Genomic DNA, 21,639 nt, shown 5'->3' with positions numbered 1-21,639 from the left:
CGTCCAAGAAGCAGCCAATGAATGTATCAGTAAGTGGAGCGGCAGAGAGATGCTGCTCTCAAAATCAATAAATTAAAAAGTTAATTAGAATGGTGTAAAGAAGAAAAAATGATTTATACTTTCTTTCCCCAGACCTCACCATTGTTAAAACTATGGTATTTCTTTTTGAACTTGAATATATATAATCCATGTATATTATACCAACTTATTTATTGTTTTTGACAGAATTGAGAATAAACTAGTTTTGCCTTTTGGTTTCTGTGGACCTCCTCTGCTGAGCGTCTCCACATCACCAGATATATTTGGAAGCCTGACTCGGTAGATCTGGAACATTCTGTGTACAAAGCGCCAAGATGTGTATAACAAATACCATCACCTTCCTTGTTGACGATGTAGCTTGTCCTTAACTCTTTTGCCGTGACAGACACTGTCATTAATTTTTTTATTCCTTTTCAGTTATTTCCTTAGGACAAACTGCCAGAGGCTGACTTACGGGTTAAAAGGGTGACTGTTTTTACGCCCTTGCCTAACTAATCGTGGGCGGAATCCGGTGCCTCCGGAGGGGTGGTTCCCAGCCTTGCCTGCCCTCGCTTTGTTTGGGGAGGGGGCCGTTGGCGTTTCCCCCTTCACATAGTCCTTTTTATATATTCCTTATATAGTCCTTATGTTTCTCAATTTAAAAGACAAACCTGCATCGTATTATCTTTTTCTATCCCTCTCCCACTCAGAAAAACAAGCTGGGACTCTCCGTGGCATTTCAGTAGGAAATGCTTCAAACCGAGTGCCCATGCCCCGCCCCCGCCCCAGAAGACAGCCCGGGCGTCCTGAGCGCCGTGGGAGGGCGGGAGCTTAGCGGGGGTCACTGAGCAGCGGCCGATGCACACTCTCCTGCCACCACCGCTTCCATCCCGGCGACAGCTGCAGAAATGCTCGGTCCCTGGCTCCCTGAGGCTGCGGCCGAGCCTGCGGCCGCCGTCCAGCTCCGCCCAGAGGTCTGCTCCTCCCTCGCTGCCTGGCCTTGTCCCCATCGTCCCTCTGTGTGCGGCTGGGAACTGAGAAGGGCCGTCTGTAAACTGAGCGGCCGTTTGGGGAGTAGGAGGCGCGGGGAGGGGAAGAAGAGGTGAGGGCGGAGGTGCTCTGAAGGAGTGGTCTTCCCCGCCTTCCCCGGGGAGCAGGCCCCCTGGGGCGCGCTGTGCTGGGGCTGTGGCGGCCGCGGGCACCTCCTTCGCGTTGGCAGCTAGGCGCGAAAGCCGTTGCCGCCTTCGTTAAGTCTTCGTTAACGAGGGAGTTGACTTGCACAGCTGAGGAAAGGGTTACCGGGCAGGGCCCCCACCCCGACCAGGGCTTCTGTGCCGCCTGAACTCTGGGGGGCGTTGGCTCGCCATACTTTTATTGAGGGCGCGGCCCTGGGGGAGGCGAGCAAAGGTGAATGAGATAAGGTCCTTGCCCTTGACCTGCACAGTTCAGTCATGGAAAGGAGGGTAGTAATGTCAATAGATGGTCGTTGTTTTTATTGGACTGAAGCGTACATGGCGCACTGTACCTGACGCACCCCCGCGCGGGTGCGCGCCCATCTTCTCCGACTTAGACTCTGGATTCACCCAGCAACGACTTCTCGTTGCTCCTTCCCCAGCCCCTGGAAACCGCTGCCCGACTTTCTGTCGCTGCCCTGGGGGCCTTGTGTAAGGGGGACCTCAGGCATTTGTCCTTTCGGGGCTGCCTTATTTTATGTAGTTTAATCCCTTGAGGGACTACCTCCGGGCTCCTCTGCCTTCAGCACGTTTTACGGTTTCCTTCCGCCCCAGGGTGAGGAGACACTCCGCTGTCCCGGCAGCCCCCCTCCGCTTCGCCCGCTCCGCGGTGGGCCCGCTGCGGCTGCTCCCCCCTTTCGCTATGAACACTGCTGTGAGCCGTGGCGGACAGACATCTGTTTCCTGCCCTCCGTTCCTTTGGATTATACCGAGAAGCGGAACGGCCGGGGCGCAGGGGGTCTGTTTCGGTGTGTCAGGCATCGCTGTGCCGTGCTGCGTGCCCACCGCCAGTGCCCAGGGTCCCGGTTTCTCCCCGTGCCCACTGGCCCTTCTCATTTATTTATTCTCTTATACCGGCCGTCTCGCTGGGTGTGAAGGCATGGCACGTGGGGGTTTTGATTTGCATCTCCTAACGATGAGCGATGGTGAGCATCTTCTCATGTACTCATCGTCCATTTATATATCTTCCTGGGAGGGATGTCGGTTCAAGTCTTGTCCATTTTCTAATCAGGCTTTTTGGGTTGAGTTGGAGGAATTTTCTTGTATGTTCCAGATACTAACCCCCTGTTCGGTGTGTGATTCGCGAACATTTCCTCCCATTCCTTAGGTTGCCTTTTCACTCTGTGGACGGCGTCCTTTGATGAACAAAAGTTTTAAATTTCGAAGTGTATCGTGTGCGTTTTTCTTCTGTTGCCTGTGGTTTTGGTGTCCTGTCCCAGGAGTCATTGCCGAGCCCAGTGTCACAGTGCTTTCCTCCGGCGTTTTCTTCCAAGTTTGATTGTTTAAAGTCTTACGTGTAGGCCTTTATCCGTTGTGAGTTCATTTTTTTTTTTTAAGATGGATTTTGAGAGAGAGAAGGGAAGAAACACCAGTTTGTTGTTGCGCTTATGCATCCATCGGTCGATTCTTGTATGTGCCCTGACCGGGGATCGAACCCACAACCTCGGCGTACTGGGGTGACGCTCTAACCCCCTGAGCTCCCCGGCCAGGGCATTTGGAGGTAATTTTTATATGTTGTGTAAGGTAAGGTTCCAGCTTCACCTTGTTAATTTTTTTTGGCCTGTGGATATCCAGTTTTCCCATTGTGGTTTGTTAAAAGATCGTTTTAATGTATGAAAGGAGGTGCTCAGCGGCTCCGGAGCAGGGGTCCAGCCTCTTCTCTGCTGTGGACGCGCCCCACCCCGCAGGAAGGTCCCGGGGGAGTGCTCTGCTCCCCGTTTCCTAGAAGTCTGCGGGGGCCGCTACAGGTGAGCCGGGGGAAGGGGAAGACTGAGGGAAGATGAGAAGCACAGGGTAGTTGATGTGCTGCTTCACTTCCTGTCTTCACTTCTGTGCGCATTGTTTACCCAAGGCTTGCGGAGGCTGAACCGTCCCATTAGCCTTCGGTTTGTGGTGTTCTGGGGGAGGGGGGTGTGCGCGCCTATTTTTAGCTCGCTGGCAGGGTACAGAGAAACCGGACGCCACACCCATCACGGGATACCCTGCCTGGGTGTTTCTGAAGAAGATGGCTTTATCAATGGCTGTCACCTGTCCCCGACAGTGTGGTGCACGGCTAACCTGCGGCAGGTTTCGGCTCTTCAACGGGCGCCGCAAGCCCAGTTCCTGTGGGTGCCCAGAGGGTTGCGAGCAGATCCTGCGTGTCTTTCCGGGTGGATTCCCGGGGGACGCAGCTGCAGGGTTTTCTGTGACTCTGCATGTGCACAGGAAGCGCCGTGCAGCCTTCTCTGGGAGTGCTCACTTCCGTTCCGTTATCGCCCTCTGCGCTCCCGGTGTTTGGCCCGCGCCCACCCGCTCATGGGCGGCGCCCTCTGCTGGCCCCGCTTTGATGTGGTCGGGGTTGTGGGCGTCGCAAGGGCGAGAGGGTCGCTCAGGAGAAGAAAACAAACGCAGAGGCATTTGTTGTAAATTTCTGCACGCGAGAGTCCTTTCTGACTATAAAAACACTACAGAACTGATCAATTTAACGACGTCCAGAAAAGTTTTTCAGGAAACACCACTTTAAAAGGACGGTGAGCTGGAGAAAACATGTGTGCTGCAAATGAGGAATGGCCAGTCTTCTTGACACGTAAAGAACTTTCCTCAATTAGCAAGGAAAACCAGGAACTCAACAGAAAGGCGAGGACAGGATATCTGCAGGCTGCTCTCAGGAAAGGAAGAGCAGAAAGCCGTTCGGCCTGTGACGATGCCTGTCCCCACATAAAACGGGCGAACGGACCCGGCTGATGTCAGGGAGGGGACGAGGAAAGAGGGGTGTAGCAACCGTTGATGACAGGGGCTCTCGGTGGAGAATGAAGGGGCAGGTTCTCTGCTCTAGAAACATGTCCTGCGGGTGCGCGCGCGCGCCCGCACCTGGAGCCGGCGTTAGAAACGTCGGGCACAGGGGAAGCGCCCGTGGCCGCGGGAGTAGCGGTGCATGCGGAAGGGCTGGCCGCGGGTGGGGCGGCCGTCAAGCCCACGCGTGACGGACGGACACACAGACCGCGTCGTGTGAGAGTCTGCATGGGAGAAGCAGGCGCACACTTACGGTTTTACGTGCGGCGACCGCCTCTAAAAGGGTCTGCGTGGCACTGAAAACGCAGCGGCTGCCAAGAGGTCGGGGTCGGGGTGGGGGGGACAGGGCGGGAAGGAGACCGGCTTGGCCCTGGGGACCTTTCCAGGTCGGGGGCTGTGTTTGAGAGCTGCTGCCTCTCCGCAAGCCGACGGCCTTCACAAGGGCGATAGGCATGAGTAAAGGAAGCAGAAAGACGAGGGTAAGAACCACGGAAAGAGAAACCAGAACTTCAGCTCAGGTTTCATTCACATCAGCAGGACGGCGGGCGGACAACGAAGCCGCAGCAAGGGATTCCGAGCCAGAGGCAGGACGGAGCTGTGCGCGCTTTTATAGGCGTGACCAAATCGGACGGAGGCCACGCGCCACGAAGCCTGCTTCAGCCGAGCTGTGAAACAGGCAGCTTCCTGCCAGGCGGCTCCTGGGACGTGTTTGTCTAAGGGACGGTGACCGGGCTTAGAGAACAGAATAAATTGTGTTGAACGTGCGTCTTGTGTTAGGCACCGTTTTCTGCACTTTAGCCCGTCTGTGGGATGGTGGGCTGTTGTTTCTCACAGTTTACGAGGACAGTGACGATCTGAGAGGTGGCCCGCATGGGTGCGGCGGAGTCGGGTGTCAAGCCAGGTCCTGCGTTGCGTGCCCCCCGATTCTGAAGGACCCAGATTTTGCTGTGGCAGTTTGGGTCGTTTTCATCCATCTTGCTTTTTTGGTCTTAATCTGCCTTGCCCGGAAGTTTATTGGGCATTTCTTTCGAAACACGAAACCTTCTCAAGCAACACTTGTGCTCAATGGCAGGATCTGGAAACTTCTTAGTCACCAAAGAAACGGTTGATGATGCCCAGGACTCAGTGTAGTGTTACTTTTTTCTCTTTTTTTTAAAAGATTTTATTTATTTATTTTTAGAGACAGGGGAAGGAAAGGGAGAAAGGGGGGGCTGAACATCGATGGGAGAGAGAAACATCGATCTGTTGCCTTTCATACTCGTCTCTACTGGGGGCCAAACCTATGACCTTTCGCTTTGCGGGGTGACCCACCCAAGCCACTGAGCCACATGGGTCAGGCCTGTACTGTTGCTTTTAAGCTCAGTTTAAGTCTTTAAAAATTGGTGGCGTCTGTTTAGCCTGTGTGCTAATTATTAACCAGGATATTTGATAAAGTAGACACTCCTATGTGCCAACTAGCAATAGATTACGGGTAAGAGCAAACAAAATGCGCAGGGGAATTCTGCAGGAAAAGATGATAAAGTGAAATGATAGATCCTTATGGCATGTAGCATCTGGACAAAGAAAAAAATTACGTGCAGGAGTGCGCTCCACACAGACATCGAAGAAAGTGCTCTGCGATTAGAAAAGACAGAAATTAAACCCATCCGTTACAAAATGACAGGCGCGTTTGCTCCCTAGGGCTCCGGTTACGCGCTGCACGCACTTGGCGCCTTAGAGCGACAGAGACTTGCTCTCTTCCTCCAGGCCGGGGCCCGGACTCCACAGCCTGGCTGTTCCGCCGCCGCGGCTCTGCCGGGGGGTCCTGCAGGCTCCTCCTGGCAGCCGGTGGCCGTCCTTGGCTCAGAGAGACATCACCTGGTCCCTGCCTCTGTCATCACATGCTTGCCCCCATGTTTCCTCTTCCTCTGTTTCTTCAAGGACATTTGTCATTGGGTGTAGCATCCCCCGCCCCCATCCAGGGTGGTTGCATCTTGAGCTCCTTCGCCCTGGTTCTGTCTGTAAAGACCTTTGTTCGAAGCGAGGCCCATGCTCTGAGGCTCTGGGGGTTGGGACTTGGTTGTGTCTTTTGGGGGTGGCCACGGTTTCACCCAAGATAGGCTGTTACTTGGCATCCCGGATTTACGTCTGTCCCATGAACCAAATACATTCGCCCCACGCCCCACGTTCATCATTAATGGTGATTTGTGAGGGAAAAGCGTTTTGGCAGGTGAGAGGCTTAAGGTGAACTTTCCTTTTGGGGGTCTTTGTAGATTCACACACAGGTGTGAGAAATAGCAGAGACATAGTCTGTGCACCCTTTTCTCAGTCTCCCCACGGGGACAGCGTTTTACAAAACCCAGCCAGGCGCTGACACCGGAGGGAAAACAGATGCTTCGGTCGTCATGGGTGCCGTGACATCGTCCGCGATGGGCCACCGCTCCTATTGTCCCTCTAACGCTAACCGTCCTCTGCGTCCATGTTTTTGTCGTTTCTAGAATGTTCCGTACGTGGAACGGTGCAGGGTGTAACCTTCTGGGGGCTGCCTTTCCCCCCCGGGTGCCGTTCTCTGGAGGCTCATAGGGGCAGCCATTTATCCCTCGTCATGGCTCAGCAACGCTCCGTGGTGTGTGCGGGCCACAGGCTGACGCTGTTCCTCGCGGGCGCCGTCGGCGGGGGAGGAAGGCGGCTGCGCCCGCCGGGCCGTGCGTCTGTGTGAATGCGCAGTCCCGTCTCTGGGGTCAACGCCCTGGGGTGCAGCCGGGGATCGTGGCGGGGGAGGGCTGCAGGCTTTGTTCTGACAGGGACCGTGGAGTTGTTTCCCCGGGCAGGCGGGCCCTTGCCGTTCTACCAGCAGCACAGAGCTTCCTTTTCCACGTCAGTCTTGTCACTGGGTTTATACGACAGCTCTTCTGGTAGGAGCGCAGTGAAGTGTCATCCAGGAATCTCGCGTCCCTGGTGGCTTAGGGATGCGGGGGTTCTTTCCGTGTGCTGCTTTGCCCTCCGGGCACCTGCTTGCAGGAGGCGCCTCTCCGTGTCTTTTGCCCACATTCCGGTAGGTTGTCTCTGCCCCGTTGCGGCTTGAAAATTCATGACGCGTTCCGGGTAACAGTCCTTTGTGAGTGTCACCTCCCGGTCTGTGCCTTAGCTTTTCATCCCCTTCGGAGAGAGGGCCGGGCCTCACTAAGTGTTCCTTGGGATGAAATTGAGTGTTTTCGTGGGTTAGGTTTTTGGTGTCAAGCCTACAAAATCTTTGCCAAGCGCGGGAGACTTCGTCTTACATTTTTCTGTGAACAAGTCTTACAGTTTCGTGTTCTCCGTGAGCCCGTGATCCGTTCTGAGTTAGCTTTCCTGTACGGAGAGGGGTTGGTGAGGCCCACCTTGGCCCCTGGACATCCAGCTGCTCCAGCTGGGTGTCTGGAAAAGGCCACCCGCCCTCCACTGAGACGCACATGCGTCTTGTCCAGCCAGCCGCACATAGTTTGTGTGGGTGCAGAGCAGAAGCTCAGCCTGTATTCCTGAGCATTGCGTCTGTCGGTCAAGTTTGCAAGGGATCATCTTTGTGGTCAAAGGACGTGTACCTCGGCCCCCGCTCTCCAGCCTGGGTCAGCTCTCGTCATTTAGGATGAGGTTCCGCGTGGCCGGCTCACCCTCCTCTGCGGAGTCACGTGCTCTGCGTCACTTGTGGTTGCTTTCTTGATTCCAGGGGAGTTTGGGGGCTTGGGAGGTGCTGGTGAATGATCTAGAAGGAGCGGCTCGAGTCTGCTGATAGAAGGGCGTGAGCCCCTTTCTGGAGGCCCTGTGAGGAAGCCGTCCACGTCCTAGGTGGTGGCGTTTTCAAGGACAGCAGGCAGGAAGTGTGTGCTGGGTCCCCGCTCTCGGTTCCCTCCCCCGCTGCTCTGTGGTTAGATGCTGGCGCTGGGGGAGACCTAGGGAGGAAACAATTTAAAAAAACATTGTTTGATAATCAGATCGTCTGATTTCCGCTTGTCCACAACTTGAATAGAGATCACCGGACAGGAAGAGTTAACGCAGTCTGCTTTACAACAAAGCGCTGCCGAGCCGTCGGCCCGCGTCCCCGGTCGCCCACGTGGGGCCTCTATGTGCAGAGATGGAGCCGAGGATCCAGCTGGCAGCTCACGCCCTCCTTTGTCTGTTCAGTTTTTAAAAACGGGAGGTCAGCTCTCTTTTGCTGTCTGTCCCCAAGAAGGGCCTCAGGTCCTGGGCCACCGTTTCTGTAACAGGCTCATTGTCCTTGCTCAGGAAGCCAGACGGAAGCCGGTGGGTGGCCATGGAATGCCTCGGCCAGAGTCGTGCTCGCCTTGTCCTGGGACAGAGGCTCCGTGGGTGGGTCGTTCCGTCCCCGCGGGCCGCCTGACCCGCATGGACACGGCAGGAGGCAGAGCCGACCTCCCCTGCACCCACGCGGCGGGAAGGACGGACCCTCCAGCAGGTCCGCCCTGCCCTGTGCTCCCACCTTTCGGAGGGGGATTCACGGCCGCAGACTCCGCACAGCGCGTGTGTGTCGGTGGGGACCACGAAGAGGGGCCCACAGATTCCCTCTTCAGGCTCGGAATCTGCACAGGAAGGCTGGAATCGGCGTTTTGTGCTGAGTGATTTTAATCCACCTGCGAGGCCTGCGTCGCCCCTTGAGCACAACCGCCGTCCTGTCCTGTCCTGCCTTCGCTTGGTGGCCGCTGTCAGCCAGAGCTTGGTTTCCTGGGGGGTGGGGGGAGGTGCACGCGTGCACACACACGTGTACGCACGTGCACCCGCGGCCCCCCCCCTTCCTGTTGTTTGAGATGACACAGAACTATGGCAGTTTTCATTTCGGACCCGTTCGCCTGTCAGCTTCCCCCGCCGTGTCTGCTCATACCTGTTCCAGGGTTGCCTTTCCGCTTCCACGGGGACGCGGAGTCCCGCAACCTTCATCGACGTCACCGCATGTTCGTTCCACAGTTAGCAGGTAGGGACGCTGTGTCTCGCCTTCCACGAGGGTCCCTCTGGTGGCTGTCCCACCAGCCAGCGTGAGTGTGTGGGTTTCGTCTGCCGGGACCTTAAAGCGTTCACTCGTTTCTGCTCCAAACACCTGCACGGGTTCTGCTGTCCCCAGAGCGCCCGGGCCTGCCCCCTCGAGCCTGGACTTGGGGGCCCTTTCCTACCAAAGAGCCAGCCGGAGGGGTCAGAAGTGACCGGCCTTGCCCTTTCCCTCGGGACATAGTCATCAGGAAAGTGAACGCCTGAGGAAGCCCGTCAGGCCTGCGCTTGCAGAGCCGGCTGGGAGCACCCTCGGGCCGAGCTGAGACCGCCCTTCTGTAGCTTCTGTGTCACCGTGGCCGCAGGGTCGTGTGGCACCTGGGAAGGGGTGTCTGTCCCCTCTGTCCGTGTGGCGGGTCAGGCTGTGTGGCGGCTAAGAGCCCGTGAGCTGGATTCGCGGGGCAATGCCCGTAGCCTACCTGTCCACATGCCGGTTTCCTGCCGCGCAAAACGGGCGCAGTAAGAACACCCGCCTCCCCCAGTCAGCGTGAAGATTAAAGATCGGGATGCCCATAAAGCCCTCGGAAAATGGCTGCCTTTTGGCCTTTGATGTGTGTGTGGTCGGGGGTGGCGGCAGCGGCTGTTGTACCCACTGAATGACGCGTGGTTTCTGGGGCCGTTCGGGACCTCGGGACGGGCCGCCAGGGGAGCCTTGAGTGACACCACCCGTTGCTGCCCCAGCCAGCCCGTGGGACCGGGGACCCCCCCAGCAGGTCCGTCGCACCCAGGGCAACAGCTGGCGCTTGCGCCTCTGAAAAGGGAGGTTTTGAGCTCTGCGGGAGCAACTCCTGAGGTAGTGGCGCGCGTCCTGCGTAACCACATTGACGGGGAAGAAAACGCGTCAGGAGTCACCGAGGCGATGCGTGCACAGGCCGCGAGAGAGGCCGCCGAGAGAGCGGAGGTCTTTCTGCCAGAAGCCTGTCACCTTCTTACACTGGAGCAGCCGGGCGGGGAGCGCGGGGCAGGTGTCAGCCGATGGCCGCCTCCTGTCCCGAGGCGGGGAGGGGACGAGTGGGCGTGCGTCACCTGGACCTGCCGGCCCAGGTGAAGTCTTGGGCCGAGTGGTTTCAGGTTTTCCTCCTGAGTCTGAACCGGCTCCCTCGGAGCGGGTTGGACCACCGGGTGGGGTTCTGAGGTGCCGGGCCGCATCCGTAAGGGCGCCCCTTCCCCTGGGGACACAGGTGGACTGCAGCTGGGGGCTGAGCTCCGCCCCTCCCCGGCCGGCCGGCTCGGCCAGGCCGTCCGCATGCCAGGGAGGCCGCACCCAAACGCTGCCAGAGCCCGACTGCCCTGCTGGTGTCTTGGTTTATTCAGTGTCCTGTGGAACCGGGACGGACAGAGGGCCTGGCGGGTGAGGCCCTGCAGACACCCCAGAACAGCTCGGGGGGGAGGGTGTCGGGCAGCGGGCCCCCGCCCCGCCCCGCAAGCACCATTTGAGAGAAGCGCGCTCCCGCAGCAGCAGCGTGGGAACCCGAGTGGGCTGTCAGGGCCTCCAGCTGGCGGCCTGTGGACCAGCCGCAACGGCTCCCCGAGCGGGAAGTGTCTGAGGAAGGGGCCCCGCCGGAGGCTCAGCACATCTGGGGACCGGCTGGGTGTGCAGCTCGCTGTCGGCACAGTCTCTGCGTTGCTGGGAATTCCTTGGGCCCCCAGTGACTGCCTTCTAACAGCTGGCTTCTTTCGATCATAATCCAAATGCAGATTTCAAATACCTTGAACAGGTGTGCGCGTGCTGTATTTTCTTCTGGCTTCTTGATACACAGATCGCCTGCCTGCCTTGGTAGCGACATGGAACTGTGTGAGATTTCACATGCGCGTGGGCCTCATGACGGGGAGGACAGAGCTGTGCCGTGTGCCTGATTCCCTCCCTGCCTCATGCCCCCCCGTCCCTGCCCCGTAGCGTGGAATAAGCTGATGGAGGCTGCCGGGGCTTCGGTTCTGGAACAGCGGAAATAGCGGTGTGTGTGGAGCTAGACCCACGGCCGCCTGAGCAAGTCATGGAACGCGATGATTCTCGAAGTCCGTTTCCCCACGGGGAAAAAGTAGCTTGCCACCATCTCATGATTTCCTAGGGTTTTCCGTTCTCTGAAGGGTCCCTCACGTTGACCTGGCCTTAACTTTGTCTTAGGACCACAGCCCTGGTGCCGGCTGGCTTGTCGCCCCTCCGCCGGCTGCCCCCATCAAGATACCCTGTTAGAAGGCGCAGGGGCAGAGCACATCCTGCGCACAGCCTTGCGCCGCACGTGGAGACCTCGCGCGAAGCGGAGCCCAGCTGCGGCCCCCACGGGAGGGCTCTTTTCAGCCGGGAGGGGGCAGTGGGTCTGGCTGTTGGCGTTGGGGCCCTGGGTCCACTGCCGCTGGCCTCGCGCAACCCATTCAACTTCCGTCACCTCAGCCTCCGCCATCGGTAGAGCGGGTATAGCGGTGATTTCCATTGTGTAAGGTGGCAGTGCATCAGCGAGATCATGGTAAAACGTTGAGCCCCATCCCTGGCCCAAGAAGCCGCTGTCGCCTATGAGCTCTTGTGATAATAGCCGTTCTTTGTCATTGTGGCAAAACAGGTGTCACCTAAAGGTCCCCGCCTTCGCCGTATTCCACCTGCACGTTTCAGTCGTGTTGGGCGCGTTCACGTTATCAGGCAGCCAGTCCCTGGAACCTGATCACCCAAAGCTGAAACTGGATCCAGGAAACGGCTCTCCGCGACCGGGCCCCTGGCTCCCTCCGCGCTGCGTGTCGTTTCTGTGACTTGCTCTAGATACCGCGTGCAGGCGGGATCGTCTGGCATTTGTCTCGTGTGACGATAATTATTTTCGGCCCCGGCCCGCCCTGGAAGTGGCTCGCTCTCTCCGTTTCAGCATCCTGTACTCTCGTGGCTGCTGCCTTGCGCCCAGGTGGTTCATGAGCTCTTCCCTTTCTTAAGGGAATAGGATACCTTGAAGCGCCCTCTCGTCCCTTGGACGAAGGCGCCCAGGGAAAAGTGGATGGGACAGAGCCGGGGGGCGTTCAGGAAGGAGAAGACCGCTCACGGGGGAGGCGGGGGGCACAGTGGCGCCCAGGGGCCCCTCCCCGGATCCTGTGAAAATTCAGGCTCTGCCCCAGTGCAGAGAAGAGTAGTAACATGAGCCTCTCTGTGCCCGGTGCCCCGATTTAGCGGTCACCTAGAATTCTCTGGCCCATTGCAGCACAGCCTGTGGGTTTGAGGTCATTTGGGAGTGGGTCCCCATGCTCCGCTGGGAATCACTGAAGCGGCTGTGGGTGGTGATGAAGTTCGTTTCCCAGGTCACTCCAGCTCCACGTGTCTGCTTTGCCGTGAGGGCGACAGACCCGGGGCTGAGGGCTAGAGCCAAGGGGACGAGGGGTGGCAGAGGCGGGATGAAAGCCACGGCCTGGCTCCCCCGGGGACCACCCGAGCTCTGTGCCGTGGGTGCCGGTCCTGTGGCTGTAGAGAGATGGGGGCGGCGGGGGGCTGCTGAGTGACGTCCCGTGGACACCCGGTCACCTCTCCACGGGAGCCATCCGGCCCATCAGCACAGCATCCGCGGGCTCTCTGTTCGCTCTGCTGCCTTTTCTGCGTGTGCACCTCAGGGTCCGAGCAGGGGAGCAGGAGCTCGTGGGAACTGTTACTGGTGCTTCGGGAAAAGCCGCGGGGCGGGGGGCAGCCAGAGACGGCAGCAACCCCCCGCCCCGCGCCTTCACCACGGGGGGCTGAGGGTAGCAAGCTGTGCAAGATGCAGCAGGGGCACCCACCCTCAGCCTCGCCACCACAGGAGGGGCGGCCCTTGGCGCCCGCGCCCAGAGCCCCTGCCGCTGGGGCCGGGGCGGAGGGCGGCCCCCAACACGTGGTGTTCTCTCCCCGCAGTCCTCCGTGTGCGCGAAGATCGTGCAGCTCCTGGGCCAGAACGAGGTGGACTACCGCCAGAAGCAGGTGGTCATCCTCAGCCAGGACAGCTTCTACCGCGTCCTCACCTCGGAGCAGAAGGCCAAGGCCCTGAAGGGCCAGTTCAACTTCGATCACCCGGGTGAGCTGGGGGCGCGGCAGGGGCGGCGGGAGCCGTGGCCTGGCCGTTTCCCGCCTGGAAACGGGGCTGCTGGGAGCTCACAGCGTTCAGGTGGGGCTTCCAGGGAGGCAGCTTCGCCACACAACGCGCAGCTCTTGGCTCCCTAAGTCCTGGTAGTCTCTGTCCTGGACGAGGTGTCCCTGTGTGCGCCCATCCCCCGAGACGGGCCAGACCCGGGAGGCGCCACGCACGGCCGGCTGTCCTGCGTCCTCCGCTCTGAAGCAGCCTGTCCGTCTCACGGCACCCGGCACTGTGCGGACGGACGTGTGTGGGTGCCAGACTCGCTGACTCACAAACTCGCTGCAGTGGCGGGTGGGGGTCCGGCTGGCCGCCTGCTCGGCTTTCGCCTGGGCGGTCCCCGGTCTGCACGCCGCCCCTCCGGCTGGGGGTTCTTGAGTTGTTGGAATCGGAGCAGATGGGCGTGGTGCCTGCTGCCCCCTCCCGGGTCCGGGTATCTTTCCAAGGGGACACGTGCCCGCCCCAGGACTGCTGGTGGACGGGCAGGGAGGAGAGCGGGCGCGAGGCCAGGGAGGGGCTGCAGGGCCGGGAGAACGTCCGCTTGTCCGAGCTCACGCACACGTGCCGAGCCTCTCAGTGCGTGTTCCGCTTTGGGTAGAAATCTGGCTTTCTGGGGGGCGGAGGGGTGTGCCCCTCCAGCGCGTGGTGCCCAGCGGAGAGGGACAGGCTTGCAGGGCGCCCCGAGCCTGGCCGCGGGAGAGGTCGTTTCAAAAGGAAGGCTGTCTTAGCAGTTTGCTCTCCCTCAGATGCCTTTGACAATGAGCTCATCCTCAAAACCCTCAGAGAGATCACCGAGGGAAAGACTGTGCAGATCCCGGTGTACGACTTCGTCTCCCATTCCCGGTGAGTGAGCCGCTCCGCGGGCCACTGGCCGCCGGCCACCCCTGCCCGCGGCCACCTGTCCGGAGAGGGCGGTGACAGCAGCTGTGCGCACCCCGGTGTCACCCAGGCGCTTCTTGGAATAGGTTGGACATGCCGTTCATTACCTGGAGGGGACGGGTTCAGTGGGGGCAGCTGGAACTTCCCTCTGTGCCTTCCTCCTTCCTTCCAGGGGCCCCAGGGCGGGGGTAGGGCGGGTTGCAGGGAGGAAACTGAGCCACCGGTTGTGGACGGCCAGGGAAGCCAGGCCCTAGCGCATGGCCGCAGTGGCCTTTGGCGAAAAGGGGGCATCGCGTCCGCCTCTGGCTCTGTTGTCCATTCAGCAGCAGGTGTTTTTATTCTAAGGATGGGGACGTCTGTCCTCTGTGCCTGCCTCATGCTGAAAGCTCCGACCGGCTGTCCCCGCCCTTTGCCGGGGCTCCAGTGGGGACCGAGGGCTGCGTCGGGCTGAGGGAGCCCTGCGTGACGCCTGAGGGAGCGCCCCGGCTCCCAGCGAGCTCCAGCTCGTGTCCCCCGCCCCGGCCCGCTCAGCCCGTCGCCTGCTCTGTGCTTGCAGGAAGGAGGAGACGGTCACCGTCTACCCCGCGGACGTGGTGCTCTTCGAAGGCATCTTGGCCTTCTACTCCCAGGAGGTGCGGGACCTGTTCCAGATGAAGCTCTTCGTGGACACGGACGCGGACACCCGGCTCTCCCGCAGAGGTGCGGTGCGGTGCGTTTGCGGGGCGCCGGGGCCCTGCCGAAGTGCTGGGGGAGGGGCCGAGGCGCCGCCCAGGAAGTTCTCAGCGGCGGCCTTGTCCTTGGACGCCCTGTGAATCTCCTCTCACTCAGGTGGAGGATCAGGGCAGAGCTCGAGCGGCCCGTTCTCCCTCCCTCGCTCGTCCTGACTCTCCTGTGAAATGGGGGGTGGCGGCCCCTCCGGTTTTGTGGCCTCCGCTCTGCAGCGCCACCTTCCTGTGGCTGCCAGGAAGGCGCTGTCTCCTGCCACCTGTTGGCGTCTCTTCCCTGGTGGGCCTGCGGGACTTTCCACGTGCTATGTCTATAGACCCATCCTCCGCCACGCAGGGCCGGGGCCAGGCCTGCTGGCGTGTGCTCCGTGGGGGCACGGTGGGCGGGGGGGCGGACGTCGGGAGCAGCTGCGGGCCCAGGGACGTTCCTGCAGGCCTGGCGTAGCTCCCTGGTTTTGTCTGTCCGTCAGGTCTTGTGAGTCGTGCAGCCCTGGAGAGCTGTGCCTGCTTCCCACGGGGACCTCTTGTCCCACATCCTAACCGTCCCAGAGACCCGGAAGAACCCAGACAGGGTCCTGGGACAGCTGAGGATTTGTATTGATTCGCGGTCCTTCTGACGAGTGTCAGTGGCTCTGGACGGGCCGGGGTGGACGCCACACAGGACAGGTGGCTGGGCGTGTGGTGTCCTGCCCTGGACTCGCCTCTGGCTGGGCCTGTCCTGGTACAGCTGTGCCAGGTCTCAGGGACGGCCAGGGAGCCAGCTTTGCGTCCCTATGGTTTCCGCTCTGGGCCAACAACTTGTTGGGACTCAGCACTCGGCTTGGCCCTATGTCCCGCGGCCCAGGAGTGAGCCGTGACCTGGCCCGTGACCTGGTAACCGGGCAGACGGGCCTTCAGAGTCTCGGTGTCCCCGACACGCTCACCCTTCCCTGTCTCCTGTTCCAGGGCAGACACCCCCATTTTGTCCCCGTTGCTCTCGATGGCGGAGCCAGAAAAGCAGCTTCTAGGCTGCAGAGCTGACGCGGGTGGCCTCCCTGCTAGTCCTTGCCTGCCCCACCCTCCGCCGTGCAGCGAGCGGTGCCGGGCGCGGGAGGCCTGGGGCTGCGAGGACAGAGGCGCTGCGGGCGGACGCTCTCGGCGCCCTTTGAGGCACAGGCCTTGGGGAGCAGCCCGGGCGCCGGGCTAGGGCTTCAAGAGAGGCCGCCTGGGGCGGGCCTGTTGGTTTTGTCCCAGCTCCTGAAGCCTTTTGTCTGGCTTCCGCTCTCGTGTGGCCTTCATCTGGGGACATGAGGGATTGGCGGCCACACGTGCCGAGCTCAGGGGGCTGGGGGCGTGGAGCCCTGCAGGGTGGCCGGAGCAGAGCCTGTCTCGAAATGCCCCTGGGTACAGCCCGCTCTGGTCTGGGTGGACAGTTGAAGGGGCGTGAGGCACATCCCGACAGTTGGGGACTGACCGACCGTTTATTCCTGGGGCTCCCGTGGGCAGGGCTCCTTGCGAACCGAGGAGCTGCGGGAGGCAGGGGCGGTAGCATGGTCTCTGCTCTGGTCCGTGGCCCTGAGTGGGCTCCAGCCACCCCGTCTCAGCGGACGGGCCAGCTTGCGTGATGGCGGCCAGGACGCCCTCCCGCCCCCCTGACCCGCCCGCCTGCTCACGCGTGCCCTGTGCACACATGCAGGCAGACGGCGTTACTCAGATGTGTCTTTCGAGAAATCTGCGCACAAGCACCCCGTGCACTTGCTCACCGTGAGAGTCACCCCACGCTGGAGTCGTGACCCGGGAGACGGTTGGGGGTGCCAGGAGCCGTCACACGCCACCGGGGGTGGATGTGATGCCTTTTGGGGGTGGGAGTGAAAGATTTCACAGCTCCTGCTGCTCGGGTTTAAAGTGACCTCTGTGGCGAGGGGCCGTTGTGGCAGGCAGGCTCCCCTGCACGCGCGCTGCTGGCTCTGGGGGATACTGAGGCTCGGGGAAGCTAGTGTTGCCTGGCAGAGCCAGGGTGCCCGTCCCTCAGTCGGGCGGGCCCTCTCCATTTTAGACCGAAGACTCTGCTGGAAAAGGGGTGTGAGGGCCCCCGAATGACACCGCCCAGAAGCGAGCAGAACACGGCGAGTGTGGCCAGTCTGGGCCGCTCCCTGGGGGTCGCCCGTCCCTCGTTCCCCACGCCGCAGTTTTCTCATCTTCACGACGTGGACTTTGTTTCTTCAACTCCTCAACTAAGGATACGTTTTTACTGAGTTTAGAGAGAGAGGGGCGTAGATGGGAGAAACACCCATTGGTTGCTTCCCATCTGCGCCCTGACTGGGGATCGAACCTGCAACCTGGGTAGGTGCCCTGACCAGAGATCGGACCCGCAGCCTTTTGGTGCCCGGGACGGCGCTCCAAACAACCGAGCCACCTGGCCAGGGCTTACTAAGTGGTTTTCTTTTTGCAAACCTCGGTGCACAACCAAGCGGGAGGCCAGCCTCAGGCGGGCGCCTGCCTGCTTCCCCTCACAGGGCCTGGAGTTGGGGGGTGAGCGGGGCGAGATGGGGTGGGCACGTCAGCAGAGGGCCACTGGAAGGCACGCCGGTGCAGGGGACAGGAGTCGGGAGGGCCCGGGGGAAAGTCTCAGCACCACGGCCCCCTCGCCAGGAAGCCCCGCCGCCCCCCCGCCCCCCACCCCGGCCCCGCAGTTGGCAGCTCTACAGGACTGCCCCACTCTTGGATTGTTTGCACTGTGGTTTATTGGGGTCGCACGCTGCTTGCACCACAAAGCCCGTGGACAGCTCTTGCCTTGGGGAGCATGCGTTGTAGCAGAACTTGACTGCAGCAAGACTTGGCAATGAGACTTGTTACTCTGAAGCCGCCGCTGACCTGCTCCCAGCCAGCCCCCAGGCCCGGCTGGCGGACCGTGCGGAGGCGTCATGGCGCCCGAGGGCCTGCTCGGCCTCGCGATAGCAGGCGTGCGTGGGTCCCGCACGGTTCCTGATTCCGGCTCCCCCTTCTCTTGCAGTGTTAAGAGACATCAGCGAAAGAGGGCGGGACCTGGAGCAGATTCTGTCCCAGTACATCACCTTCGTCAAGCCCGCCTTCGAGGAATTCTGCTTGCCGGTGAGTCACGTTCCCACTTGGGCGTTCGCTGGATTTAGAATTTAAAATTTAAGTCACACGCACAGAAGGCTATGGAGCGGAGGAGCCCATCCCACGGCGGGCGCACTGCGGAGCGTCTGTCCTCTCTTCCTGTCCCGTTGGGGGGCCCTGAGGGTCGAGCTCTTCGGTCCCAGCGAGCTCGCCTTCCCCTGGCTGGGTTCCTGGGGGAGCCCTTTGTTGAAGGCGGTCACGTCTCGGGACAGACGGGGCTGTTTGGGTCTGGGAAGGTTCCGAGGGGGGTGGCATGTGGGCGGGGGTCTTCCTTTTGGCCCTCCTGTCACTGAGGCCGAGCCTGCTGTGGCTGGTCTTGGCCCGGACGCGTCCCCGTTGGGAAGGATGCCATGCTGGGGACGCGTCCATCCGTCTGTCCTGGCAGCTGGGACTCCACCGAGGTGGCTTTCTGAGAAGGAAGGTCCTCAGCTTCTTTGGAACAGTTCGGAGCGCGGGAGGCCACCAGGGACGAGGTGTGGGCGGCAGGCCGCGGTGGAGGAAGGGGACACCCACACCCTTGTCCTGTCTTCCCCAGGCTGACCAGGGCCTGGCCTAACTCCCCAAGGACTCTGCTCCGAGAAGGCCGGAGGGTGGGACTCAGCCCGGTTCAGGTGTCACCTCTGGGGACCGGGGTCTGTGAGGACGTTGAGAAGAGGTGCACAGTGAGGCCACAGTGGCCATTTCTCTGCTTCTCCTCATAATCCTTCCTTTCTCCTTTTCTGGAAAAAATAGGCTCCGGAGCTGCCTTTGTTTCTTTAAGTCTGTCAGTAGGTCGTGCGTCAGAACAGACTGGACTTTTTTGTTTCCGATCAGGGCTGGGCCGACTGACTCAGCGGGAGTAACCTCCGCGATCGGGTGGCAGGATCAGGTTTCTGGGAAGAGGGCAGAGTGGCCAGGCAGCTGTGAAATTCTACCCCCGCCCCGCCCCCTCCCGTCTGAGGACCGTTCCTGCGCTGCCCTGTGGAAGTTAATGTATCACTGGACATAAATTAGAGCTCGCCGCCCATCTCCTGCCGTTGAACGTAGTTGTGACGGAGCTTGGAATTCTGCACAAACATCATCTGGGTGGTGTCTGCAGGCTCGCGCTGTCCGGCCACTGTGGGCTCAGGGGACACCGGGCCGCGCCCGCGTCAGCCCGGAGCTTGGGCCAGCACGTCTGCCCGGGTGGGGCCAGGCCGGGCCCTGACGCAGGTGTATTGCAACCGCTCTGGTCTGGATGCTGCAGCGGAAAGATGCCCACGGACTGAAGACACTGTTTGTGTGGCCTTATGCCAAACCTGGGTTACACCCCCGGACACAGTGGGTCCACAAAGTCTCAGTAAATTGAAAAAGGAAAAAAAAAAGCCCTGGCTGGTGTGGCTCAGTGGATAGAACACCAGCTGTGAACCAAAGCGTTGCAGGTTTGATTCCCAGTCAGGGCACAGGCCTGGGCTGTGGGCCAGGTCCCCATAGGGGGCGCGAGAGAGGCAACCACACACTGTGATGTTTCCCTCTCTCTACTTTCTTCTCTCTTTAGAAATAAGTAAATAAGATCTTTAAAAAAGAGATTTATTAAAAACAAAACAACAAGAATTGTGCTAAGTGTGCCCTTCAAAAAAACCCAGTTAATAAGAGAGCCAGCGAAGTTGGCCCCAGTGGGGGCTCCGCGGCGGCCTGCTCCCCCGCTCGGCTGGCTTTTGCTGGCTCCTGCCTTTTCTTGCGGTGAAGCTGCAGCTGCAGGTGGGGCCTCAGAGGTCCTGCTCTCTGTGCAGGTTGTAGACCAACACCGGGCTGAACGCTAATAATGAGAACTCAAGGGAAAGCTGATTTATTGTAACTCAGATAAAGCGGGTAAAAAGCATCCTGTTCCAAGCCTGAGGCGCTGCCCTCTGGGGTCGGTGGAGCGAAGCCCCCTGCCCCCCGCCCCCTGGGAAAGGGGCTTGGGCTGGTGTCGCTCTGAACGCCTTGGTAACGCGCTGTCAACAACTTTCCCCGCAGACCAAGAAGTACGCGGACGTGATCATCCCTAGAGGCGTAGACAATCTCGGTGAGTCCATGCGGGGCGGGCAGGGTGCGGCGCCCGCGCGGCCGCTGTTGCGGCGGAGCAGTTCTGCCTGCCTGGCGGCCGTGGGCACAGCCCCCGGAACAGGTGTGTGTGTTTGCCTGGCACACACACGGACTGACACTGTCTGGCCGACACACGACGGGGGGAGAGGCCTGTCTCCTCATCCTGCTCATGCTTATTCCAGCATTTCTTCGTTTAGAACGCTTACATTTTGCTGAGGCCCTTGGGAGTTAGCCACAGCGGTGACGGCTCACTGCCTGTTTCCTGGTTTTTCTCAGCCCTTCTCCCTTTTTCACCACGGTGACATTTTGCGGATTGCCTCCCTGCCCCGGGGCTTGTCTTTGTGTCCCCACAATCGGGGTGCGCTTTTACAATGGAGAGAACACGGGGAAGACGGGATGCTCTTTGTGCATCCCCACCCCGCCGCCCTGGGAAGCACTTGATGTCTGCCTGGTTTTGGTGACTTTAATTAATCATTTGCATAATTTGTTTCTCATGGTAAGGCAAGAGAGTGCCATGTTGGATTGTCTTTGGAAGAGAGGGCTCCCGTGGGACCACAGTGCGGGTGGGGAGCCGTGAGGCTTCCTGAGGACGGATCGTGGCTCGCGGCTGGTGTCAGGCGCGGGCAGGATGTGGGCTGCCGACTTCCACGCCGCCGTGTCTGATCCTCTGCTAGGAAGCCCGTCTGTTAGGGCTTCATGGGCCCTGGGTCTTGCCTATCTCATTCCGGGAGGCCTTCAGTGAGGGCGGCGGAGGGGCACACGGGGGGCTTGGGGGGGCGGCGTGACCTCCCCCCGCCCCCTCACGCAGCCTGCCCGGACCTCCGGCGTGTCCCTCATGCCCGGCCCGTCTCTGCCCCACAGTGGCCATCAACCTCATTGTGCAGCACATCCAGGACATCCTGAATGGAGGGCTGTCCAAGCGGCAGACCAACGGCTGTCTCAACGGCTACACCCCGGCCCGCAAGCGGCAGGCCTCGGAGTCCAGCAGCCGGCCGCATTGACCCCGTCCCCCCGGGGCCCCGGCCCTGCTCCGGGAGACGGGAGGCGGCGGTGGGGGCCTTAGTCATCTGTGCATATGGTTTCCTGTGACTCTGCTTATTTAAAACAACAACACGGAGAAGAAATGCCTTTGACCTTGAAACAGAACTTGATCCCGAGCTTGCGTGACAAACTGTGCCAACTACTACTGGTTATTGATGCCCGATAACGAAGCCAACTTGTAATCAGCTATAAATACATATACATATAAAAGGATCTATTTTTGTGTAAATGTACAAACGCTGTAAAGCTGTTTGCCGTAAGTATTTTGCAGGACGGCCTGTGTGGATGTTTGGGGACCGGAGCTGGCGTCGGGGTCCCAGGCAGCCCCTGGGAGGCAGGGAGCGCCGCAGGCTCGCGCCCGCACGCCGCCTGTCTGCGGAACGGCCCTGCTGCTGGAGCTGAACGATACGGCGAGGACACTTTTTTTTTTTTCTTTTTTTTCTTTTTTTTAGTTGACATTAGGCAAGACCTCAACTGAAAAAGCAAACTCAGGGAAGGGGCCCCCGGGAGAGCACGTCTTCTGTGTTGTCCCTGCGCCCGCCCCCGTCTGCCTGGGTGGCTGCTCGACGCCTCCTTCTTTGCTCGCCTGCATCCTGGTGTCTCTGAAGCCTGAGCTGCCTGTCCCTCCTCCCTGGCAGCCTGGGTGCTGCTGAGGACTCCACGGGCAGGAGGACAGCTGGCAGCCCCTCACGGGGTGGCCACACAGCTCTGCCTGCG

At 60.3% G+C, this 21,639-nt stretch overlaps 1 protein-coding gene across 1 annotated transcript in view; it reads left to right on the top strand.

Moving 5' to 3' along the window:
* UCK2 (uridine-cytidine kinase 2) overlaps positions 1 to 21,334 on the top strand; it is a 45,324-nt gene extending 23,990 nt beyond the window's left edge. The window contains exons 2-7 of the mRNA XM_054587569.1: positions 12,895 to 13,054; positions 13,858 to 13,954; positions 14,547 to 14,689; positions 17,708 to 17,805; positions 19,813 to 19,861; positions 20,743 to 21,334. Coding sequence (XP_054443544.1) covers positions 12,895 to 13,054; positions 13,858 to 13,954; positions 14,547 to 14,689; positions 17,708 to 17,805; positions 19,813 to 19,861; positions 20,743 to 20,882 — 687 coding nt within the window. The 3' untranslated portion in view covers positions 20,883 to 21,334. The remainder of the gene's footprint in view (positions 1 to 12,894; positions 13,055 to 13,857; positions 13,955 to 14,546; positions 14,690 to 17,707; positions 17,806 to 19,812; positions 19,862 to 20,742) is intronic.
* Positions 21,335 to 21,639: the final 305 nt, after the last annotated feature.

The sequence above is a fragment of the Pteronotus mesoamericanus genome, unplaced genomic scaffold, assembly GCF_021234165.1.
Source record: "Pteronotus mesoamericanus isolate MK-2021 breed Mesoamerican mustached bat unplaced genomic scaffold, CSHL_Meso_final scaffold_1186, whole genome shotgun sequence".
NCBI lineage: Eukaryota > Metazoa > Chordata > Mammalia > Chiroptera > Mormoopidae > Pteronotus > Pteronotus mesoamericanus.
This window is presented reverse-complemented; position numbering and strand designations above follow the sequence as displayed.